We start from the raw sequence: 23,886 nt of genomic DNA, 5'->3' as shown, positions 1-23,886 counted from the left end.
CACCTACACTCTAAGGGCCATCTGTTGCCTCACCTGGGAAAGGCTCCTTAAGGAAGTGGCCATTGATGGTCTGATTGGCAGTGCCCAGCAGGTTCTTTGCGATGAGAGTATAGTTGCCATTGTTGTAGTGGGTGGGCTTGTTGAAAAGCAGGCAGCCCTCGGAGACCTCGCCCTCCTGGTAGTAGTCCACGTGGATGATCTTGGACTCCCGCAGCGGCTGCCCATTATGCAGCCAGTGCAGCGTAGGAGGGGGGTTGCCACGCACTACGAACTCAATGCAGTGCTCCAGGCGCAGCTCCGGCTCCTCCAGGCTCACCACACGAGGGGGGTCTGCGGACAGAAGCAGCTAAAGCCCCAGCACCCACCAGAACTGGGACACAAATTCCCATCCCCCAGGCCAGGTCCCCCCAACCACCCCCAGAAAGGACAGGCATCGGCTCCTCCCAGCATCCTGGACCCACCTGTGCTGGAGTCCCTCAGGGGCAAGATGGACCAGCCCAACTCCTCTCTGTGGTTGCAGCCCAAAGATGAGCCAGGCCTCTGTCCCAGCTCCCTCCAAGTCTCCCACGCCTGGTTGCCACCCTGAGCCACACTGCCACAGTGGGCACTCACAATAGACAGAGAGGGCCACACTGGCGTTGCTCATGCCCACCACGTTCTCAGCAATACAGGTCAGCGTGAAGCCATTGTCCTCGCTGGTCACGTTCACCAGGGTCAAGTTGATGGCATGCACGTTGGTCCAGTTCAGGTTTGTCTGAGACCCCAGGAGACAGTGATGATCAGTTTCCCCAGGGCAGGCCCACCTATGCCCACACCCTTGGTACCCACAGTAAGAGCCACTATATGCTGACCCAGGCCCACACACAGGCAGCACTCACATAGGCCATGGAGATGAAGAGCAGAGCTGTCCCTATTTCACTGACCCGGACAACATGGCTCACAAACACTGAGCAGGCCTTGTGTGGTCAGCGTGGCCGGGCAGCAGCACAGCGAACAGGAGCCCACACGTGTACCCCTGCAGCAACCTCAACTGCCCCTCCCCAGCCTCCAAAAGGCCATGTCTGCGGAGCCTACCTGGTGGGTGTTGATGGACTGCAGACCAGTAACAATCCAGTCCACGTCTGGCAGGGGGGACCCAGAACCATTGCAGGTGACCACGGCATTGTCCCCCTCACGAACGGTCAGGTTGACATGGCTCACACTGATCTCAGGGAGGTCTGGCATGGGTCAAGTGAAAAGACAGAGGCTGTCACGTGGGCATAGCTCTGGCAGCACTGCCCACCTTCCCCAGCAACAGCTCCGAAGGAGTGCCCTGAGTTCCCAGGAAACTACAGTCCTACTCCCCTGGGCAGGGCAGAGCTCAGCTCAGAATTAAGCCCTCACCACAAGAACTTCATGCAGGGCAAGGCAGGGCATCAGTCAAGGCCCAGATTCTCAGCTCTAAGGAAACTCAGCTTCCCAGGGTCTCTCAGAGGGCTGCACTCAGGCCAGGCCCAGAAGGAGCTGATTGGAAAGCACCTGAACCTGACTTAGCCACTCCTGAAGAAACGAATGTGCAGCCCCAATACCAGGTCTCCACCAGAGGCTGCTGGCACATGGCTCCCCCCACCACACCCACTCTCCCCCTATACCAGTAGGCATACAGCTCCCCTTACCACACCCACTGTCCCCTCACACCCACTGGCACACAGCTCCTCCTACCACATCCACTCTCCCCTCACACCCGCTGGCACGTGGCTTCCCACACCACACCCACTCTCCCCCTATACCAGTAGGCATACAGCTCCCCTTACCACACCCACTCTCCCCTCATACCCGCTGGCATGCAGCTCCCCTCACCATACCCACCCTCCCTCACACCCGCTGGCACACAGCTCCCTTTTCCACTCTGACTCTCCCCTCACACCAGTCAGCTCCCCCTACCACACACCCACTCTCTGCTGGCATGTGGCTCCACTCACCACACTGGCTGATGTTCATACGGAACAGCGGCAGCTTCATGCCATCAGCACCAACGCAGTATAGGTCCTGGCTGTTGAGTCGTGCCTCACCCTGCTCCTGCCATAGCTGCATCCAGCGGATGTCACAGCTGCAGTTGAAGAAGTTCTGCTCCAGTCTCCTACAGGTGGGACAGGGAAGGGCCCTGAGCCAAGATGCCTGCAGCCTCAGGACACCTGCCCTCCAGGGGCTGAAGAAAAGCTCTTACGAGAGCACATACAACCTAAGAACACTTTTCAGTCCACCAACCTCCATAGCTTCAAAACCAATCACTCTCTTAAACGGAAACCCACCCTCATAACTCAGGTGGCTACACCCACTGTGGGCTGCCACTCAGACCCCCCACAGCTTCCACTCTCCAGACAACCCCAAGAGAGGCTATCTAGAGCCCGCTCGGCCCTGCTTCCCTCTCAGCCCAAGTTCTGTGGGGCTGACAGAGTCCTTTCCTGCCTCGGGACCTTTGCCCACACTGCCCCTGGTTGGGAAAAAGCCACACACACACTGCCCAACCCCTTGCCCTGCCACATCCTCCCTTCTGGAATAGGAAACCAGCCATCTTATAAGACATCACCCTGAAGATGATTTCAGTCTGTGATCCTCTTCCCCAAGGAAAAACCAACCTCATATGAAACCTGAGACTCAGCCCACTCCACCTGTTAGGCCGTAACAGGCCTGGCACACAAGCCTTCCCAGATGAAATGAGTCTCTCTGGTGAAAGAGATGTGAATTGCTTCCATCGTGGGACCAGCTCATACCTTCAGGAAGTCCAGAACCTCAGCGAGCACCTGCTGGTGTCTGGCTAGGAACTGTGGGTTGCACACAAGGACAGACAGGACAGGCCCAGTCCCAGCCACCCAGGACTATGCAAGGTTTGTCAGCTCTAAGCTTTCCTGGGATCTTCACTGAGACACCTTCATTCCTGGGAACAGCACACAACACCATGGACACCTTCCCATGGGAGCTCAGCTCCATTCAAGGTGACAACACAAAACACCGAGGACATCTAACCATAGAACTCAGCTCCACATGGACACCACCCAGCACCATGACACCTTCCCACAAGCTCAGCTCCATCCATGGGGACACCACCCAACACCCCAGACACCTAACTACAGGCCTCAGCTTGCTTGGACTTTGAGGCTTTGAGACCCAACCTGTTTGACAACTGGGAACTCAAGGCAGTTATGCAGGCAGCAGCTTCCAGAAAGTGAGGCCCTGGCAGAGGGTTTTATAGACCATGGGACACCACAGGTAAGATTTGCAGTGTCCAGGCTGTCTCCACTCACTATACACAGCATTTTACTACCGTGATCCCTGAACAAGCACTGTGTGCAAGGTTCTTTGCACACAACACCATGTACATGGTGCTCTCTGCACATAGCAAACCTCATGTCCCTCTCCTCAGTGTGCCCTGTACAAGATACTAGGGTGTAATTGGAGACAAGGCCCTGACCATAGGGGCTAGCAGTCAGACAGCCTTGGGACAGCACCAGAGAGATACTGCCAAGGGCAGTGCACATAGAACAGGCTGAGACTCAGCCAGGGCAAGGTCTGTGCCAAGAAGTCTGGGAAATAAGCCAGCTGGGGCAGGATGGCTGGGGTTCATCCTGGGGCCTCAGGGTGGACACAGCCACCCAGTGACAGTATGCAGGGAGGCGGAGGGGAGCAGTCCTGGAGGCAGGACACCAGTCAGGGCATTTCCCAAGCACGCCCTCCATATCCAGTCACATGGCCTGTGAGTTGCTCCTGGCCAAAGGGATGGTATGGGAGGGTGACACAACCCAGGCCTCTTGTGAGGCTATGTCCCTTACATGGCACCTTCTCTAACTCATTCACAGCGGCCACATGGCTACAAGGCTCCCTGGTGTTCTCAGATTCCAGTCCATGAACTCCTAAGAAAACCCTGGAAGACTTTCTACCCTGGTGAGTGGGCTACATCTAATGGAATCAGAAGTGAGACCACGCAGCCCAGTACAATGCCAACTGGCTGTGTGCACCAAGAGGCAAGCAGGAACTGCAATGGCCCTGAGCAGCTCAAGAATAGACAGACTACAAGCCTCACAGAACTTGGCCCTGGAGCTCCACAGGGAGACAGCTGCTAGGAGCCTGGGGAAATGAAACGTGCAACACCACCAAGAGAGAGTGAGGCACCAGCCTTAGCAGTTGGGGTAGTGGGAGGAAAGGAAAGGGTTAGGGAAAACTGAGAGTGGGAAGCACAGCCAAGGTTGAGAAAGCAAGAGTAAGACAGGTGTAAGGGAGAGTTGGGACACTAGAAACAGGGGAGGGGGTCCAGCTGACACTGGCCTGGAGCAGGCACACAAGGAGTGACAGAGAGCTGGGACATAGGAACAGGGGAGGGGGTCCAGCAGGCACTGGCCTGGAGCAGGCACACAAGGAGTGACAGAGAGCTGGGACACAGGGACAGGGGAGGGGGTCCAGCAGGTACTGGCCTGGAGCAGGCACACAAGGAGTGACGGAGAGCTGGGACACAGGGACAGGGGAGGGGGTCCAGCCGGCACTGGCCTGGAGCAGGCACACAAGGAGTGACGGAGAGCTGGGACATAGGAACAGGGGAGGGGGTCCAGCCGGCACTGGCCTGGAGCAGGCACACAAGGAGTGACGGAGAGCTGGGACACAGGGACAGGGGAGGGGGTCCAGCAGGCACTGGCCTGGAGCAGGCACACAAGGAGTGACAGAGAGCTGGGACATAGGAACAGGGGAGGGGGTCCAGCAGGCACTGGCCTGGAGCAGGCAGACAAGAAATGAGGAAGAGGTTAGACAAGTCAGGAAAGGCCACACCAGCCACACAGCTCACATGAAGAACACTGCACCCTCACATGGGGAGCACCACATGTCACAAAGGAGGGTATGGGCTCCCTCAGGAAAGGCGTGCAGAGGAGGTGTCTGAGGGAGGAGCCTTGCAAGTTCTCACCACAGGGACTGAATCTGGAGTGGGGTCTTGGGCAGGTCACATGAAGTCGAAAGGGTTGAACCCCGTGAGAGCACCCACACTTTCTCAGGACAAAAGGAATCCATGCAGCCATCTACCCTTACCCCCAGCATTCTGAAACAGCAAAAGTCACTGTGGCCTTCACAGGGGACCACGGTGGCCTTCCCTTGTGCGGCCATGAGGAACAAGCTGCCCTCCCACAGTGCCTGTGTCACACACCAAGACAACTGGGATGGGTTTCCCCCATGCAGACCTTGCTGTAGGGAAAGCACCTGGAGCAACACACACCCCACACACTGCAGGCCAGGGGACACACCCAGGACACTCCTCAGCCAGGGCTTCAGGGACCACAAGTCACAGTACAGCAGCAGCCACCAGGACCACCCCCAGCCATACCCAACCCTTGCCCACAATGGCCACCGCCCAATGGCGGGGCCCTGGGGCCCTTGCAGATTAACCTAGTCCCGGCCAGGCAGGTCCTGGGCACTTAGCCGCTCAGCTGCGGCCCTGACTGGGCTGGGAGCATAGACCCCTCATGCTGTCACCACGCTGCTTCTCTTCCCAGTCTCATGGTGTTGGTGCTGGGGCCAGGCTGGGGTGGCGAGGCGGGCAGCGTGGATGGGAGCACAGCCCTCTGTCACAGACCCAAGGACTCCCAAAGGGTCAGGCACAGCACCAAAGGCAGGGCTGCAGACCAGCAGACTGAGGCAAAGGCAGAAAGGATGGCAGGAAGGACCCCCTTTAGACTGCAGAAAGAGCACAGCTTGCTGGCAGCATGCCAGCCCCAGATTTCAGAGTTCAGGGAGCAGAGCTTCATGCTACCTGAAGCTTTTTGTGTGTGGTATCTTAAGGCAGCCCTTGGCAACACGCACAAAGCCGCACACTCCCCAGGCCGTTTTCACCTCTGTTCAACCTCTTGGCACGGTACTGTCCTGACAACACACAGCTGAGGCTTCATGAACTAAAAGGCTATACAGCAGCCACAACTAACTGTGCAGCAACTTTTCTCAGGGCTCTCCATGCTCATGGCCCAGACAGGCAGAGCAAAGTGCCAGCTCAGCTCAGCCCCATCTCTGCCTATGGTTAACATTTCACCAAGTCAGTGAAATCTGCAGATTACACCAGAAGGCATCTACCTGTGTATGCAGGCCACTGGAGGAGCTGGTCCCTGCACCATGTCCTTGGACCCTTGCCCGGGGGCTCTAGCTGTGGCTTATGTTTCCTGACTCCTGCCGCACTGCTCCCACCCCATCACAGGTCTCAGAACTCACAATGCCGTTCTTCCTGTAACAGTCTTTCCAAAGCTTCTCTGGGTTCCAGGAAGACAGCTCCAGTTAGCTGTCACGAAGGAGACACATGGTCTCACCATGACCAGAAACTGCTGAGAGTACTATCAGCACCAGGTTAGACTACCAACCCCGGGCACCACCAGTGCCGGGTCAGACCCCCAACCCAGCACTGCAGAAGAGCCAGCCTGGCGCTGCCTTGTACCCGCCCCATGAGAGGAGCACCTGGGCAGGGAGGCCACAGTCCAGGTGCTTGATGGTGACCAGCCCCTCCCCCTGCGCAGGTGAAGGAGGAAGCTGGTCTGTGTCCTTCCTGGGCGTCCCCTCCAGGGAGTTGTTCCCAAGCATGACTTCTGGGGAGTAGGGAAATCACCAAGCAGCGTGGGAACAGCAGACCTGGGCAGCAGTGATGTCGACGCTCCCACACCCCTCACTGGTCTCGCTATCTTCTCACTGTGCGATCTGGCCTGCTGAGCTTGGCTGAGCCTCAAACGCCTCCCGGGAACAACTGGCCACAAGGCCTATTTGTCACGGCATCATTTCGAGGATAAGGCAGGACCGTGCAGGCTGCAGGTGTTCACTACGTGCTTTTCCTTCTGGGTGGAACCCACTGGGCAGCCAGTGGACACTCAGTCCTTGAAGCAGGAGCCTGGTGATGTCAGGCCTCGCCTAGAGGGTCCTCCAGGGCAGAGACCGGTGAGCACAGCAGAGACTGCCTCCCTTTGCCCCTGAAGGTCACACTTCTGCCTGCAACCCCGTGCTGCTGCCACAGTGCCAGCCCCTCACCCCTCCAGGGACAGGCCTCCTTCTTCCTGGATCCAGCAGCGGTCTGACCGTGCAGCTGGCTCTCAGGGCAGGACACCATGTGGACTAATCAGGAGGCTGTACCAGACCCGCCACCCTTCCTCTACTCTCCAGGCATGGTCGTTTAGATTTCCATCCAGCCTCTGCTGAGAGCCAAGGCTCAGGCCCTGCAGCCAGTAGATAAGCTTCCCACTCACAACATCCACTTCTTCCCCAGAAAGTAGACATAGGCAGCGTGGCGCTCCTTGATCCTGCTTAATCACTGCCAGCACCGTGACACCCCACAGCATGGCACCAATACCACCTTCCTCACTGAGTCACACCCACTCGCTGCCACCCGCCCGGGAAAAAGATGCAGGATCCCATGGCCCCCTGGGAGATTCTGAACTTCTCTGCGCATCGACATGCAGGTAACCAGGCGGCAACCGCTGAACTCACCTCAGCACCTGCTCAGCAACTCCCGCAGCAGCAGGGCCTGTGTCTCCTCACTGCCTCCTCCAGATGTGGGCAGAAGCCACAGGACCCAGAGACCTAGGACCCAAACAATGACCTTCCCACATGGTATTGCTGAGCAGGTGCCTAGGCTGAAGACAGCCGCACGTGGAGGCCCCAGCCTCACAGTCACACTGCACTTGTCACAGGGTACTCCCACGCTGGACACCATACTCCCTGTAAGTGGCAATGATGACTCCTACCTTAGCACACAGCACCACCACATACAGTGACTGCCGGGCACCGTGGTGGATGCATCTGCACAAGGACCCACAAGGACAGCAAGGACGGCCTGTGGCAGAGCCCACTGTGCTCTGTGCTTTAACAACAGCATGTTCTCCTGTCTCCACCCTGTCTGCACAGGGATCCCCACTCTCAAGCAGCAGCAGATGGAGGGCACACCCTAGCCGTGGAGCCTCTGATACCACAGGGTTCTTCCCAGAACAAAGCCAGCACCCACAGCTGTCTAAATGTCCATGCAGAGCTGGTGGAGTCTGAAGCAGCAGCCCAGGTCTTCAAGTGTGGGCACGGGCCACTGAGAGCCCAGCACCCAGCGGAGCCTCAGGCAGGCTGTGAGTGTGAGTCCGAGCCTCAGCCTCTTTCCCCTGGACAGCAGAAACAGCACTTTCACAGCCATGGCAGGTGACTCCCATGTTGACATAGGCTGATTTTTCCAGCACTGGTCAGGGATGGTCATCACCAGCATGTGCAGTGTCTGTGCAGAATGACCGGCTCGGTGCAGTGGAGTGATTGGTCCTAGAGCACAGTAAGGCCACAGTCCACCCACAGACAAACATACACTCAACCTCCACAACTCCCTCACCCCAGCCACACTGGTGGATGGGAGTCACATGTATACAAGGCATGTGGTCCACATCTGAGAGTCTGGGTTCAAGTACCTATTGAAGCTCCCAGGCCCACAGTCCTCACCCGAGCCAACCTCCCTGACCTCTTGTGAGATAAATGGCATTTTCACCAGATGCTCCAGTGATCACAGAATGGCAAAAGCTCTTCTCAGTCATAAACATCAGCCCCACCCTCGCCCCACCTACACATTTGATGGAAGCCCTGACTTCTGAAACACACCACGACCAGAAAGCATCAGAAATCAGGCCTGCGGGTGGAGGGGACATTCTCACTGAACAGGAAGCACTATCCTCCTGCCCAAGAGCCCCACTGTGTGCACCCAGCCCCCAGACACACACGGGTGCTCACCCAGCCTGCAGGTGGCTCCACTGCGTGGCACTTCCCCAGCCCACTTCTACCCACCACGGTCCCTGAGCCACCTGCTCAGCTTTCCAAACACAACTTACAGTTCCCGGAGACTCAGCGTCTGGAAGAGCTGCCATGAGAGAGTGGTGAGCCGGTTACTCGACAGGTTTCTGCAAGAGGGACAAAAAGGTTAAAGAACAGACCTGTATCTCACACTGGATGGTAAACCTGGCCATGGCCATGGAGCCCTGATCTGTTGATGGCAGGGTATACAGGTAAGGTCTGGAAAGGACTCTGAGCTGCAACACACTGCCCCATACATGCCCCCATACCAGCCCAGGGGCCTTTGTGAGCCGGCCTCCTCAGAATGGACAGAGAGTACTCAGATACTGCCAGCCAGCAGCACCTACTGCTCCCACACTAGTCACCTGAAATCCTCCTAGCAGAGCCACCCCCTACACACCATCGAGCATCCAGACATGAGCCCTGTGCTCACACCTGCTCTTCCCCGATAATACTGAATCTGTTCCATTAGGACCTACAGGAGACAGAAGAAACTCTCATGTGTGTCCCTCTGCCAGCCATGCACAGAAGCCAATGGCTGCTGCTGACACCGCAGCACCCCAGGTATGAGGCACTTGCTGGCGGTAATGCCAGACCTGCTGGGCTGTCGTCTACATGCATGTGGCCATGCGACTGTGTGTCACAGGTCTACACATGCATTTGTATTTAGAGGACCTACACGATGAGAATTTCAAGACAAGACAAATACAGGCTGAGGAATGGGGGACGGACCGCAGAGGGAAGGAAGGAGGTCCCTGTGGAGACTCACATCCTAGCTACACCGCAATAAGCAGAAGGAAAACAGTGGCAACAAAACAGCACAAGGACCAGACAGGCAGTGCTCAGAGAGAGACCATCCCAGAGGCCACGGCTCACTGCATGCCAGGGGAAACTGAGAACTGAGGGGGCCACTACACAGCAGAAGTATCGCACCCAAGACGATGAGGGCCAGGAAGGGAGAAGGAAGCAATGCTAGGGGCAAGACCAAGAGAGCCTGCTTGGGAGGGTGGGGAAGGACCCTGGATTTTGTTCTCAGGAATGGAAGGACTCCAGTGAGGAAGTCACATTTAGGAACAGGAGCCTAAGATGGGAAGGAACAGGTCAGGTGGCTGCAGCGCACTCCAGGCCAAGGTTAGAAGAGATTACCAACCAGGGGCCCCCACTACAGGTGTTGGAGCTGTGGGCATCAGCCAGTCCCCTCTAGAACCTCCTGAACCAAGCCCCCAGCATGAGCAGAGTACCAGCAGAGAGCCAGCAGCTGCCAGAGGCCCTGGGTCCACCCAACCTTGGAGAACACGCCCAGAAGAGACATAGACTCCACTGGCGGGACCCAGGCAGCCAAGAAGCTGCCTGAAGCTTGCTTCCTCTCCAAGGAGGAGCAGACAGGGGGCTGGCAGCAGCTCTGGGGAGCCCACGACTGAGAGCGACCAGAGGAAAGGTTCACTCACAAAGGGAGGCTTTGCCACACTGGGCAGAAACATTAGGAGAAAACTGGATTCTGAAAGAAAGAAAGTAATAGACATTCTGAGCAAATGAAAAACAAGAAAGAGCATGTCTGCTTCGTGCAACTCACAGTGAATGTGGCAGGGTGCCCAGGAAAGTCTCATAAGCCTGGGTACCACCTGGAGAATGGCACCCTGGACCAGTTGATGGAAACTGCTACATTTCCCAGACTCACTGTGCTGCACGTCTGAGCGCACGATGCAGTGACAAAACCTGTACAGCTGCACACGCACCCACCAGATACAGAGAGTACTAGGAAAGCAGCAGGCTGCCCCTCCAGCCTCACAGGCATTAAAACTCTCACTGAGGCCTCAGCTGTGGCAGAGGCCTTCTCTATGACTGACCACCCTCAACATCACTGCCCTGAAGGTCCCTCTACCTGTGCCTCACTGGAGTTCCTGTCACCTTTCTCAGGTGCTGTCTCCCGGACCTGTGTGGCAAGAGTTCCATGGAGAACCTATCTACCTCTGCCCCATGGCAGCCTCCTCCCTTACAGACCATTACTGCCAACTCAGACTCCTTGACGGGTCAATGACCAGTCCACCTGACCACTGAGGTAATTTGGAGAGCAAGATTTTATGAAATGTTGTATCAAATACATTTCTTATGTCAAGCTCTGGATACTGCCTCTTCTTGTTTCTTTGAGACCCCAAACACAACCATAGTTATATCTTGAACAACTGGCTCCATCTCAGCATAATTGGCTGTCTTCACACCATGACTGAGCCCAGAAGAAAACTAACTGGGTCGTCACAGCACCGTGACTAGGTTCTTATAACACTGTGACTGGGGTCCTCACAGCACCGTGAGTAGGTTCTCATAGCACCGTGACTATCCTCACAGCACTGTGACTGGGGGTCCTCACAGCACCGTGACTGGGGGTCCTCACAGCACCATGACTAGGTTCTCATAGCACCGTGGCTGGGATCCTCAAGGCACCGTGACTGGGGGTCTTCACAGCACCGTGAGTAGGTTCTCATAGCAACCTGAGTAGGTTCTCAGCACCATGACTGGACACCTCATACAATGACTGGGTCCTCACAGCACCACGACTAGATCCTTCATATCATGACTGGGTCCTCACACCCCAACTGGCTTCATCATAGCACTGGGTCCAGAGGTAATAAATAGTAACAATGAGGCCATTCGTTCCTGGGGGAACAGGAGCTAACATACCTGGCCAAATGCTGCCCTGAACCATCAACAGTGCCAAGTAGGCATACTACACACAGCCTACTGTGAACAGGGACCTCCCTCCCTATGGCCAGTGGACATCGTGCATGGTGACCAGTCCCATGACAGTAGACAGGCCCAACCACAGCAGGAAGGGGTTGCACCCCATCATGGGGAACCCTAATGCCCTCCAAATAGGTGCTCCCTGAAGTGGTTGAGGCCAAGCAGAGCACCTGCTCTCAGCTCCTCACAGCCAAGCCAGCTGCCCCATGACAAAGTCCATGAGCTGTGGCCCTTGTCTCCCTCACTTTGTCCTTGCCCAGAAGCTTTAGGGATCCTCCCATTCAACTTCCAGTCTAGCACCACTCACATGTCTACACCCAGGTACACAACCATCTTCTGCTTGCTGCCCAACAATGAATCCTGCTGGGGGGTTTCCTGTGGGCTTTGCCCTGCTGCTTGCCCCAGTCCCTCTCAGCAGCCAGGGCTTGAAGCATCCCCACAGCTGACAGAAATGCAGGCTCCAGGGCTGTGGCCTATAGGCTGCAACCTTCACTGTGGAAATCCTATCTCTGTCTCCCACAAAAGAAGCCTTCTGGAAGCTCTTTCCCCCTTCCTTAGACCCTCCACCCATCTTTCCATCTATCCTACTCCCTTCCATTCAGGTCACTGTGGAAAGACGCACACATGAGAGCTCACTTCTCTGAATTCCATCAACTTTGGGGGTGCCCCAGGGCTGTGTCCCATGATGGCCACCTTCTCTCTACAGCTCAGGTGTGGAAAGATCAGACAAGGACTTGACCATGGGAACTGCAGGGGACGCAAACACTCAGGCCATGTCCTAGGGGACCCACCCCTGTTCCACCACAGGGGTTCCTAAAACTGCTGGAGGAAAGCAGGAGCAGCCAACAAGGGCAGCTTCCTGGCACAGCAGCCCTCAAAGAAGCACAGAGCTGCAGCGCCACTCCTGCCCTCTACGTCTATCTCGGCCCTGTGACCTGTGCATACTGAGCCCTCACCCTGCAAACCAATCACGTCACAAGGAGCCCGGAAGTCAGAAAATGCCAAGTACATTCGCACTGAGTCCTGCCTGGCACTGGAGTCAACCCTGAAAATCCCTGTGCCTGGGACAGAGGAAAGGGGCAGCTGCCCAGGGTTCCTCTAGTCCAAAAAATTTCTTTCTGCACCCAGGATTTATTTGCTCCTCTCTCAGTTACATTGCTGTAAAAGGGGGTGGGGCTGCGCCATTTGTGCATCTTTATTCAGTTAAATTACACTGAGTGGCTCGTTAGTGAACAATAATGACGCCACTCTGTCTAATCAGATCTCAGTGACGGGACTGCTGCCTTGCCGAGATCTAAAGACGGGAGGCAGATGTTCTAGAAAGCCCTATGTTGGCTCCAAGGGCCTGCACTAGGTTGTCCACTGCACAGGGCCACACAAGGCCTCCAGAATTTTAAAGGACATTCCCACCAGGTCTCGAGTGTCAAGCACATCTCCATGGAGGTCTTCTCAGGCAAATTTGACAAAAGCTAATTGCCCTGAAGCCCATATGGTTTCTCTGGAGCCAGGAGCGTCCCCATCTGGGCAGTGGCCAGGACTGGTGCAGAGCCTACTGCCCAGGCACCCAGCTGCAATGAGGACCAGCTGGTGTGGCCCAGGTCTCACTCCCAGTCACACTCAACAAGCAGTTGAGTCACAAAGCAACCATGGGAAATCAAAAAACCCCACAGCCACTGACTAAAGGCAGACAGGGCTCCAGGTGGAAAGGGAGTGGAGTGAGGGTTAAGGCCAGGCACCTGCCCCTCCTCAGGTCTGCTCTGTATTGAAGGAAACCCAGAGCACTCCAGACATCACTAACAGGCAGCCACAGAGCTGCTGTTGGCCCTTAACAGGGAAACAGCAGGCTCTGAGGCTGGGCCTTCATCCAGAGACAGTTAGCTGGGCACCATGGCTAGTGCCTGCTCCAGGGACGACTGGGTGGGTATTGAGCCGGGCCCTGCTCTGGGGATGTCTGGGTGGGTGCTGAGGCTGGGCCCTACTCCGGGGATGGCTGCAGGACAGAGCACCAGCAGGTGTGGGTCCTGTGGGGAAAGCCCCCTGCCTGTCCCATCAACAGGACCCTGAGCTATCCAGAGGTGTTGCAAGAACCCTCCTCAGAGAGACAGACATGGAAGGGCTTCTCCAGAACTAGGGCCCAGGCCTACCTCCCCAGTCAGGGAAACGCCTCTCCACAGGGACCCCTCCAAGGAAGAGGCTTCTGGGAACTCCAAGCCCAGTGGGCCTGGGGGATAATGGGAACTAGAACCAGAAAGCAAGTGGGAGAGGTGGGAGTGAAGAGAAGCAAGCACCACCCACAGGCATGGGCAAGGGCTGAGCTAGGACCGGCAGAGGACAGATCGGAGCCATCCAAGGTGTACAGCTCTGCCAACAGAGAGGCCACGGGAGCTCAGAGCCTGAGGACTCAGCAGGGGTTGTGGCTCTCAGGTCCACTCTGGAGCTCTGCCCGTAGCTGCTTGAGGCCTAAGTGCCCTCTCTTGCCCAAGCCAGACTGTTCCAGAACAGCCCAGGGATGGCCAAAGCTCAGCCACCACACAAGGAAGAAACAGCCAGGCCAGAGCCTCTACCTGTTCCGCCTCCCAACCCACCCCTGGGAGGCCATACCTGTCAGCAGGTAGCTAGGTTCAAGCGCAAGCTCCAGACCAGCAGCTCAGCTACACTGGACTTGTGACGAATGCACATTCTCAGGCCTCAGATACTCATGGTGGTCCTAGCCTGCAGAGGATGCTGGGGAGGCTCAGTCTGAGAGCTGTCAGGTGTTACTGATAATGCTGGCTCTCAGCCCTGACCCCTGCCCAGGAGACCTTCCCTGAGGAAGGTGTCTTGCCAGCCTCAGCTGCATCATCCTAAGCTCTGAGGTCATCCCAGGGTCTCCTATGGGACTCCAGGAATGGGGATGACTCATTCCTTACCATGCCCCGGCCCTGCATGGCTTCAGGCACTGTGCCAGAGGAGGGGCTGTGGCCACAGGATTGAAACAGCACTCACCTCCCCCTCACAGCACCACCAGCACCCTCACAGTTGCCTGGCACCGCAAAAGGAGACCAGGCATGAGAAGATCATGACAAGCAGTGCCTATGTGACTCACACTAGGCCAGAGCTATCAGAAGGGGCTCTGGGCCTTGCCACCTACCAGAAGCAGCACTGGATCCCAAGGCCCATGCCAGGGCTCCCTAGGACAAGATGCCAGGACCTTATCGCTCATACAGAGGACTTTTCTGACATTTTTCCCACCCCCTTCTCTGGGGGAACCTAGCAGCCTGGTCTCTCTTTTTTTTTTAAGATTTATTTAGTTTTATTACAAAGTCAGATATACAGAGAGGAGGAGAGACAGAGAGGAAGATCTTCCGTCCAATGATTCATTCCACAAGTGACCGCAATGGCCGGTGCTGTGCTGATCCAAAGCCAGGAACCAGGAACCTCTTCTGGGTCTCCCACATGGGTGCAGGGTCCCAAAGCTTTGAGCCGTTCTCGACTGCCTTCCCAGGCCACAAGCAAGGAGCTGGATGGGAAGCGGGGCTGCCGGGATTAGAACCGGTGCCCATATGGGATCCCGGCGCGTTCAAGGCAAGGACTTTAGCCGCTAGGCCACCACGCCGGGCCTGCAGCCTGGTCTTTGAAAGAGACATGTAGGCAGCTTCCACTGCACCCCCTAGCCTTACAGCCACGGATGACAGAAACTCGCCAGCTGACACTGGGGCCCATGGGGAAGACACAAGAACCACCAGCCAAAAGTCCCAGCACTTCCGGCAGCCACAAATCAGGCCCCCAGCAGGGAAGGTGTCTGGTGCTTTCACCAGCTGTGCCACACTAGGGGCTGAGTGTGGCCAAGGTCAAGGGCATGGCTTCTACCCCTTAGGTCCATCAAGCCTCCAAGGAGGCACCTGTACCTACATCAGCATAAAACAAGGCATAACCAACAGAGAATAGGCGAAGGGCTCGGCTCCCGGTCAGAAGCAGCCCTGGATGGACCCCGGATGGGCCTCCCTTGGCCACACAGGACACAGCCCTCCTGACCTCCTGCTGAGACGCAATCCTTACAACAGTGAGGACCAAGGCAGCTGTGCACCGGGTGCCCACCAGTGCCCATTCACAGCGCCACCGGCCTGCAGCCAGGATACATTGACCAGAGGCGGGCCAGAGCCCCTGCACTGTGGAGGAGGTTCCAGGATCAAGTCCCCAAAAGCTGAGAAGGAAACATCAGGGCAGCAGCAACAAAACAAGGCACCCATTCCGTGCTCTGCAGCCACCACTAAATGTTTCCAATTAATTAACTGATTACACGATAGAACAGAAGGGGATTTGAGAGAGCACTGTTGACCTTCAAGAGTAATTAATACCGCCAGTACAGCAAACTCATCCCAGGGAAGTAACCAGGAACATTGGAAATCGCAGTCACGGCTCTGGACTGAGAGCTCCTGTCCTTTCCTAGACCTCTCCCAGAGCCTGCCATGCCCTGCCCAAGTTTCCCAAGAGAGCCAGGAGGCCTCTGGACCATGCCATGAATGCCAGCAGCTGCAGCCCTGGCCTCACAAGCCTCAGTGTGCCCAGCAACGACAGCAGGGGAGCTGGCTGGTGGTGAGGACCTCACATCACAAGGCCTGGTTCCACACCCAGCTCTGCTCCCAGTGCCAGCCCTTTGCCAACATATACCCTGCAAGGCACCTGGGCTCCTGCACACACGGGAGACCTGGGTAAAGGACCAGGCTCCTGGCGTTAGCCTGACTGTGTGCTCATTTGAGCAGTGGGCCAGCAGACCATGGCTGGCAGACTCATGCCAGCCATAAAAAATAAATAAAATGTTAAATATACTCATCTGCTTCATACTGGATGCAGGCATCCTGACACAAACACAGCCTTTCTCTTCGCATGTGTCCTTGACTTCTGAGCCTCCACTCAGCCCAAGCAAGTGTAGGTGCTGTGGCCCTGAGAGGTGCTAACACACTAAGTATCAGGAGGCCAACTTCTCACTGCCCTGCAACCTGAGCCAGCTCAATGGGTGCCATAGGGTTTGGACTGTGAGCTAGAGCCCAAGTAAGCAGCAAAAGCAGGTAGGACTAAAGAGAAATCTCTCAGTATAGCCACAGTGGGTTTGGGGGAGCAAGGAGACATGTAGTGGGGCTGGGCAGAGGTACCATCAGGCAGGGGTAGGGTTATGGCCTGGACTTGGCTGGTGCTACATACCACTTGAACTGAGGCAGGAGTATGGCTCCCATCCTGGTGCATCAGAGCCACACACAAAGGATGGAACCCAGCATGTCAACACACCTCAGATGGCTGGCTGGAGAGGCAGCTCACAGGACTCCTGAAGATGCTGGGGTCTTGTGCAAGGAGGAGCCAAGGTGTCCCCAGCACCAGAGCCGCAGACACAGCCATGAGCACCTTACCCATCCCCAAGTGCCTTCTGCTCAGACCTCAGCCACTCCGCTGCCCCTGCCACAGGGACCTGCTGGGAGCAGATGTCCTCAGGGAAGATCTGGCCCTTTTGTAGGTTGGGTCCCAGGACAAGAGGTGGGCATTATACTGTTGACCTGTGCTCCCTCCGACACACAGCATGCAGTCCCACTACACCAGCTGCCATCTGCAGAACCACAGACACAGCTACAGCACGCTGCCAGGCACAGGACATGCCATCACTGAGCACCTAACACATGTACCTACATGTCAGGCACTGAGCCCCCTTAATCCTCAGTGAGTCCCCAAGAGGTGGGCTGCTCCCCAGGACCCCCAAGAAGCCATGGAGACACAACTCTGTCCAAAGTTAGAGGCAAGCAAAGCAGATCATGGCACAGCAAAGCCCCAGCCCTCAGACTGCATGCTCCTTTTGCCTGCATTCATCCCCTCAGTCTACACAGAGGAAATGTGGGTTGGTACCCACTCCTGTCAGGCTAAAGGAGCTTGTACACCTCTGGGACAGACACTCCTTCCCATACGTAAATCCCACACGGGCACCCCAAATGGGTTACCAGGTGATCTCTAAGAACTCTCTCACCAGGGCTGACCTCTGCTTAGCTGTTCTGGGAAACCCAGGGTAACCCCAACAGCTGGCCCACCAGTAAGACCACCCGAGCAAGGTGGAGGCCCCTAGGTATCAAAGCAAGACCCAGGATAAGTCAACTCAGGGATTAAGGAGAGCTGGCAGATCCACTGGGAGAAGGGAATGAGTCGGGACTGCTACTGGCTAAGGGAAGAGGCAGGGCAGAAAACGGCCACAGCAGAGCTCACTTTCCTTTATGAGAAGGATGGGAGAGGGGGTCAGCAAGCAGGGGGTAAAGAAGCCTTCAGGGAGGGAAGAAAGGATTCCCAGGACCGGGAAGCAACATGCACGCAGCTGCCACAGGCTTGAAGCTGACAAGGTCTTAAGAAAACTGAAACTGGGTCCAGGGAATGTTAGGGAACCAAAATGCCTGAGGTGAGCTTTGGTTTGGACAAAGAATCCTGAGAGAAATACTGCAAGCATGTGGCAAGCTGCCCATGAGGCCCAGACATGCTAGCTAAGCCACGATGGTGTCCAGGGTGGGTCAGAATGAGCAGGAGGGCATGACCTCAAGGAGTCAGCAAACAGCAAGGATGTTTGCCACCTACCCACTGAGGAGCAAGGGATGGCTCTCCACTGGCCAGCAGAGCGACAGCCCAGCACTCAAGATGGAACTTGAGCAGAAGGAACCTAGCCAATCTCAGAGGTGGCATCTGTGTGCAGACCAAGACCCGCCAGCAAGAGATGGTGAGCACAGAAACCACTCGGGGTCAAAAAGAGCCAGAAGGATCACTCAGCACCAGGACCTGGGCACCTCACAGAGGAGATGCCATGAGGGCATCCCACCCTTCAATCCATGTCACAGTCCACAGCAACCCCCCACTTGCATGGCCAGATTCTCCAGGACTCTGTCCTGGCTCCACCCTGTTTAAGGAACACCTTGGGGCCACCTACAAGAGGCACCCCTGAGTCACAGCTAGCAGCTAAGGGGTGCCACCAGTCACAGAACAGGACCCCTCAGAGTCCCCCATGGGCACAAGCCAACCCAAGCTGGCCATAAACTAACTACTGGTGGAAGGATCAGGCACCATAGTGGAGCTGTAGGGTCACCTTACTTTCCCCTCTGTGAAGCTCAGACAGCACTACATCCACCTGCTGCTGTGGCCATAAATGACCAAGTCTGCAGATGGCCATTACTGTACTGATGTCACAGCCTTGGAATGCCTTGCACTGGAACACCCCCAGATGACAACCAGGGCCTAGGTAACACAAGCCCAGATTCCCTCTGGGCCTGTCCCTCTATGGCCCAGCGGGGTCCAGCTCAAACCTGCCTTCTAGGAAGCATTTCCCAACATGTTGTGAGGTCACAACTGAGCCATTTATAACTCAACCTCACTCCAGACTCTCAGAAACAGACTGAGTGGGGCTGCGTAGTTACGTTAAGGTCTCAGCCCAGTGCAGGGACACAGCCAGGGCTGCAGGATGCGGCCACTACACATTGCAGTCAGATGATGCCTCCTGTAGCAGACAGCCGCCCCCACACACACACACTCTCTCACATGCTCCTATACACACACAGGCATGCACGCTCGCTCTCATGCTCCTGGACACACATACACACTCCGGTATTTCTATACACAGAGAGACATATTCCTCTACACACAGAAGGAGACATGCTCCTGGACACACACACTCTTATGTGCTTGTGTACACACACAGATGTGTGACCCTACACACTTACACATGCACACACACAGATGTGCACAAGACCCTTCCTCACTGTCTATGGAGCTTGACTCAAGCATCTCAGCCCTCACCTCTGTGAAAACCCACCCTGCCCCGTCAAGGACCCTTTCACCATTTACCTTGTGTGCAGACTTGATGGCTGGGAACCATGAGTGTGTCCAGTCCTGGGAGAAGGTCCAAGTTGGAGACAGCAGCCACTGTGCATAGCAGGTGGAGAGACCCCACACCTCCTCCAGGAGGCCCAGCTGCTCGTGCCCATCTTTGGGCCCTACCCCATTTGTGCCTTCCAGCAGCTCTACCCTGCCCCACCCCAGCCTGATGCTGGGAGGCCCTGGAGAACATTGGCCCCATGCAGCAGACACGAGTGACCATGCCTGCTCGCCAGCCAACTTCCCCCAACTGAAATAAGTGAGGCCAAGAGTCCCCACCACAGCAGCCCTGCATCTTGTGCTCTGAGACACCCTCCTCCCCACCCAAGATGCAAAGGAGAAAGAGGGCATGGTTAAGATGCCCAGAGCCACCTGCTCCATGCTCTGTTCATGGCCATCCTCATTCTTAGGTTATCTTTCCCGATTTTCTTCTTAACCACACAACTAGCATTCATTTCCCTTGCACAGAACATTTTCACAGAAGGCCAGCTGTGGCTTTGCTCCAATCACCTTCTCCACAAGACCCAGCTAAGGCAGCAGACTCCATGCAGAACCCCACATCCCCACCATAGCAGCAGGGGCCCCATGGGCTTGAAAAACTGCTGCTCAGGAGCACAGGACAGGCATACACACACATACCCACATGGGTACATATACACACGTTCACATATGCCCATGTACACACAGCATTCACACATGTCCTCATGTGTACACACACAACTTGCTCAGTTAAAACAATTCAAAGCTCTTCAGGACATTCACGGAGCAGAGCAGTCGCTGCTATAGTCAATGTCAGTTTATTTCCAGCACTCCCCCTCTCAATCCCAAGCACACTGCGATGTGTGTACATGTGTGTGGTGTGTATAGACTGTGTATATGCACGGATGCATGTGTTGTGTGTCCTTAGATGTGTGTGTGCATATAGGGACAAAGTCAACAGCTTTAATCACTTGATCAGATTCATCAAAAATCAGAAGCTGCTGTTCTGGCTTCTGAGCCCAGAACTCCTCAGATGGACAGGACAACCCTCTGAGGCACACAGCTCTCTAGGGACACTGCAGCTCCTCGTGACAGCTGATCCAAGCACAGGCATGAGGGGAACAGACACCTGAAGGGCTCTAGCCTGGCTAAGGCACCTGCACCACCCCCCATCAGAGTTCCTGGGTTTGACAGACAGCTCTGCTCCACATCCCAGCTTCCTGCCTATGTCTATCCTGGCAGCAACAGGTGCCGGCCCAAGGACCTGGGTCCCCTCCCCCCAGGATGGAGGGCTGGATTGTGTTCCAAGCTCCTGGTTTTGGTCTGGCCTCACTAAGCCTGCCATATTTGGGGAGTGAGCCAGAGGATGGGAGCTTGCCTGTCTCCCTCAAATAACGAATCTGAAAAAGAGTGATGCCAGAAGTGACTGGTATTAGCAGCCAACAGCTGGAGGGCTCCTGGGCCTGGCTAATGCCACACGTGTGTTAAATACACCAGTATGCCAGCGTAGTTACCTAGTGGGTTTTTTTTTCAAAGATATGTAGGGGCAGATGCCAGCATATCAGCAGACAGGGTCTTAGGACCTGTGCATGAATGTGCATGGGTGCTGGGTAGGTAAGCAAGGCCCCAGGTGGGCACAGCACAACACTGGAGAACAGGGCTTGGGAACTGCATGCTCGCAGGCATGAGGGACTGTGGATTGCTCTGGGAATGTGTGGGAGGGAGGACTGCTGAGGGAGAACATGACAGGAGAGGAGTAACTTCGGGGGGATGTCCACCAGCCAGGCTACCACATGTGCAGGTAAACAAGGAAGCTGAGACTGGGTGATTTAGAGAAAAAAAAAAAAAACAGGAGGACCTTTTGGGGCCAAACCAATACACCTAACCCCTGAGCGGGGTTAGTTGGTACTGACCACCACCTACCTGCATAACACAAAAGCCATGGCTGAGAGGCCTGTCTGGCAGGGCTCAACCCAGTACCTGCCAGTGAGTGTCAGGGCAGGATGTGGATCTTCTTGGGCTGTAGCATGATACTAACCAGTTCAGACTGTGGAAGCAGATTCTGTGGGGGACTGTGGGCTCACCATTGTAGTACTGCCGTATCTGCTAGTTTGCCTGAGGGCTGGGACGGTGATAGGCTATTAGGCATAACCATGGAACTCACTAACATGCATGGGTACTGGGGTTGAGAACAGGCCAGGTTAGTCCAGGTTGTAGCACCCACAGGCATACCCAAGAATTGGGTGTGAGGGGGCCCGGCGCGGTGGCGCAAGTGGTTAAAGGTCCTCGCCTTGCACGCCCGGGATCCCATATGGGCGCCGGTTCTAATCCCGGCAGCCCCGCTTCCCTTCCAGCTCCCTGCCTGTGGCCTGGGAAAGCAGTCGAGGACGGCCCAAAGCTTTGGGAACCTGCACCCGCGTGGGAGACCCGGAAGAGGCTCCTGGCTTCGGATCGGCATAGTATCGGCCCGTTGCGCTCACTTGGGGAGTGAATCATCGGACGGAAGATCTTCCTCTCTGTCTCTCCTCTGTGTATATCCGCCTTTCCAATGAAAAAATAATAAAAATAAATCTTTAAAAAAAAAAGAATTGGGTGTGAGGCAGGCCAAGCTGCAACATCCAGCACAAACAAAGGCCAACATTGGAGGGTAGACTGTGCTGGGTAAGGACCTAACACCCACTGGCACACATGAGATCTGAGTCTGGGAGTGGACCTGCTCGGGGAACCTGGGGAACTCCCCTGGTGAGCTGTCACTTCCACTAGTGAGCATGTGATGAAGGGCTGGGTGCTGGGCAGGCTGGACAGGCTGGGCAGGGCTACTCCACTTGTCGACAGGTGTGTGGGTTGGCTCTAGTGGGGAGGACCAGGCAAGACACACTGGCTTGTATGGGAGCCAGAATGGGGTGCGAGCCATGCTGGGCTAGGCTAGGCTATCACACTTACTATTCTGCAGGAAAGCCAGGGATGAGAGCAGGTTGGGCAGTTAGGCTACACACCCATCAGCTAGAGTTGGGACTGGTGCAGGCCAGGCAAGGCTGCAGCATCTGATGGCAAAGGCCAAGATGGATGATGGGCTATGTCAGGCTGGGTCAGAGAAACCACCAGAATGTGCAAGATCTGTGACTAGGAGCAGGCCTGGTCAGTGAGCTAAGGGAATACCCTTGCTGGGCTGTAGTTCTTACCAGTGAGCATGAGAGCCAGAATGGGAGCAACAAACTGGGCTGGACATGGCTGCAGTATCCTTTGGCACGGGTGTGTACTGGGTCTGGGGTATGCCAGATTGAGCTGGGGGAGTACCCACTGGTGCCCACAAAGGCCACAGTAGGTGCAGGACATTCTGGGCTAGATCTCTGCACCTGCTGAACTGGGTCTGAGGGTGGACCAGGCAGAGCTGGGATGTAGCATGCAACAGTAAGAGCCAGTGGGTATGGGCTTGTCAGGCACAAGAGGTGGGCCAAGAACCCACCAGTGTGAGCAAGATCTGCAACTGGGAGGTGACCTGATGAAGGAGCTTGGGGAACTCCTCTGTCAGGACACAGTCCCTGCAGGTGACTGCAAAACTCAAGGCTGGGAGCAGCCCAGATCAAATCAGGTTACAGTACCTGCCAGTATATGTATGGGTCAGGTCTCGGGGTGGGCTAGGCTGGGCCAGTTCATGGCACCCACTGGCAGATATGAGAACCAGGACAGGGTGCAGGACAGGTCAGGTCAGGCCACAATACCAGCCAGTTCACATTATGGTCGGAGTAAGGGCTGGTTGGGCTGGGTTAGGCTGCAATACCCGCCAGCATGAGATGGGACTGGGGGCAAGTCTGTCAGGCTAGACAGAACCACCTGAAAAGTGCAAGATCCTGGACTGGGAGGAAAACAAGTAGGGAAATTGAGGGCACCCCTATTTTGGACTACCAGAACTGGGGATGGGCCTGACTGGTCAGGCAGCAGCACCTGTCAGCATGAGTGTGGGTTGGATAGTGGAGTTAGCTGGGCTCAGCTACACTGCAGCACCCACTGATCTGTACAAGAACCAAGTGGGTTGCGGGACTGACTGGACCAGTCTGCTGCACATACTGGCATGGACAGGAACCAGGGCTGGGGAAAGGCCTAGCAGAGGTCACTGGGGGCTGCTCCAACTAAACTGCAGTTCCTTCTGGTGTGCACGAGGGCCAAGTCTGTGGTGGGCAGGGTTAGGTCAGGCCACAGCATCCAGGAGTTTGCATATGAGATGGGACTAGGGTCAGAACTGACCAGGTTACTGCAACCACCAGTGTGTGTACAGGCTGATGTGGGTGATGGATTGAGCTAGACCCCACACTGGCTGGCTTACACAGAAGTCAGGTCTGGGATCACCTCTGGTGGTTTATTTGGGGACTCTCAAATTGAACTACTGGACTCAGAACTTGAACCACTGATCTGTGGTCTGACAGTGGAGTGAATGCATCAGAACTGGGTATCCTCAGTTGCTAAGTCCTGTGTAGTGAACAGCGTGCCCAGATG

General features: G+C 55.9%; 1 protein-coding gene across 6 annotated transcripts in view; it reads right to left on the bottom strand.

Moving 5' to 3' along the window:
- Positions 1 to 23,886, bottom strand: part of NTRK3 (neurotrophic receptor tyrosine kinase 3) — a 196,773-nt gene that overhangs the window by 131,439 nt on the left and 41,448 nt on the right. For all 6 annotated transcript variants that reach the window (XM_040969387.1, XM_040969388.1, XM_040969389.1 and 3 more), the window contains exons 4-8: positions 8,844 to 8,912; positions 1,962 to 2,119; positions 1,075 to 1,217; positions 613 to 754; positions 34 to 330 (exon numbers count right to left, since the gene is read on the bottom strand). In XM_040969387.1, the coding sequence (XP_040825321.1) occupies positions 34 to 330; positions 613 to 754; positions 1,075 to 1,217; positions 1,962 to 2,119; positions 8,844 to 8,912 (809 nt within the window). The remainder of the gene's footprint in view (positions 1 to 33; positions 331 to 612; positions 755 to 1,074; positions 1,218 to 1,961; positions 2,120 to 8,843; positions 8,913 to 23,886) is intronic.

This window comes from Ochotona curzoniae, unplaced genomic scaffold (genome assembly GCF_017591425.1).
Source record: "Ochotona curzoniae isolate NIBS_2020 unplaced genomic scaffold, NIBS_Ocur_1.0 scaffold_4701, whole genome shotgun sequence".
NCBI lineage: Eukaryota > Metazoa > Chordata > Mammalia > Lagomorpha > Ochotonidae > Ochotona > Ochotona curzoniae.
This window is presented reverse-complemented; position numbering and strand designations above follow the sequence as displayed.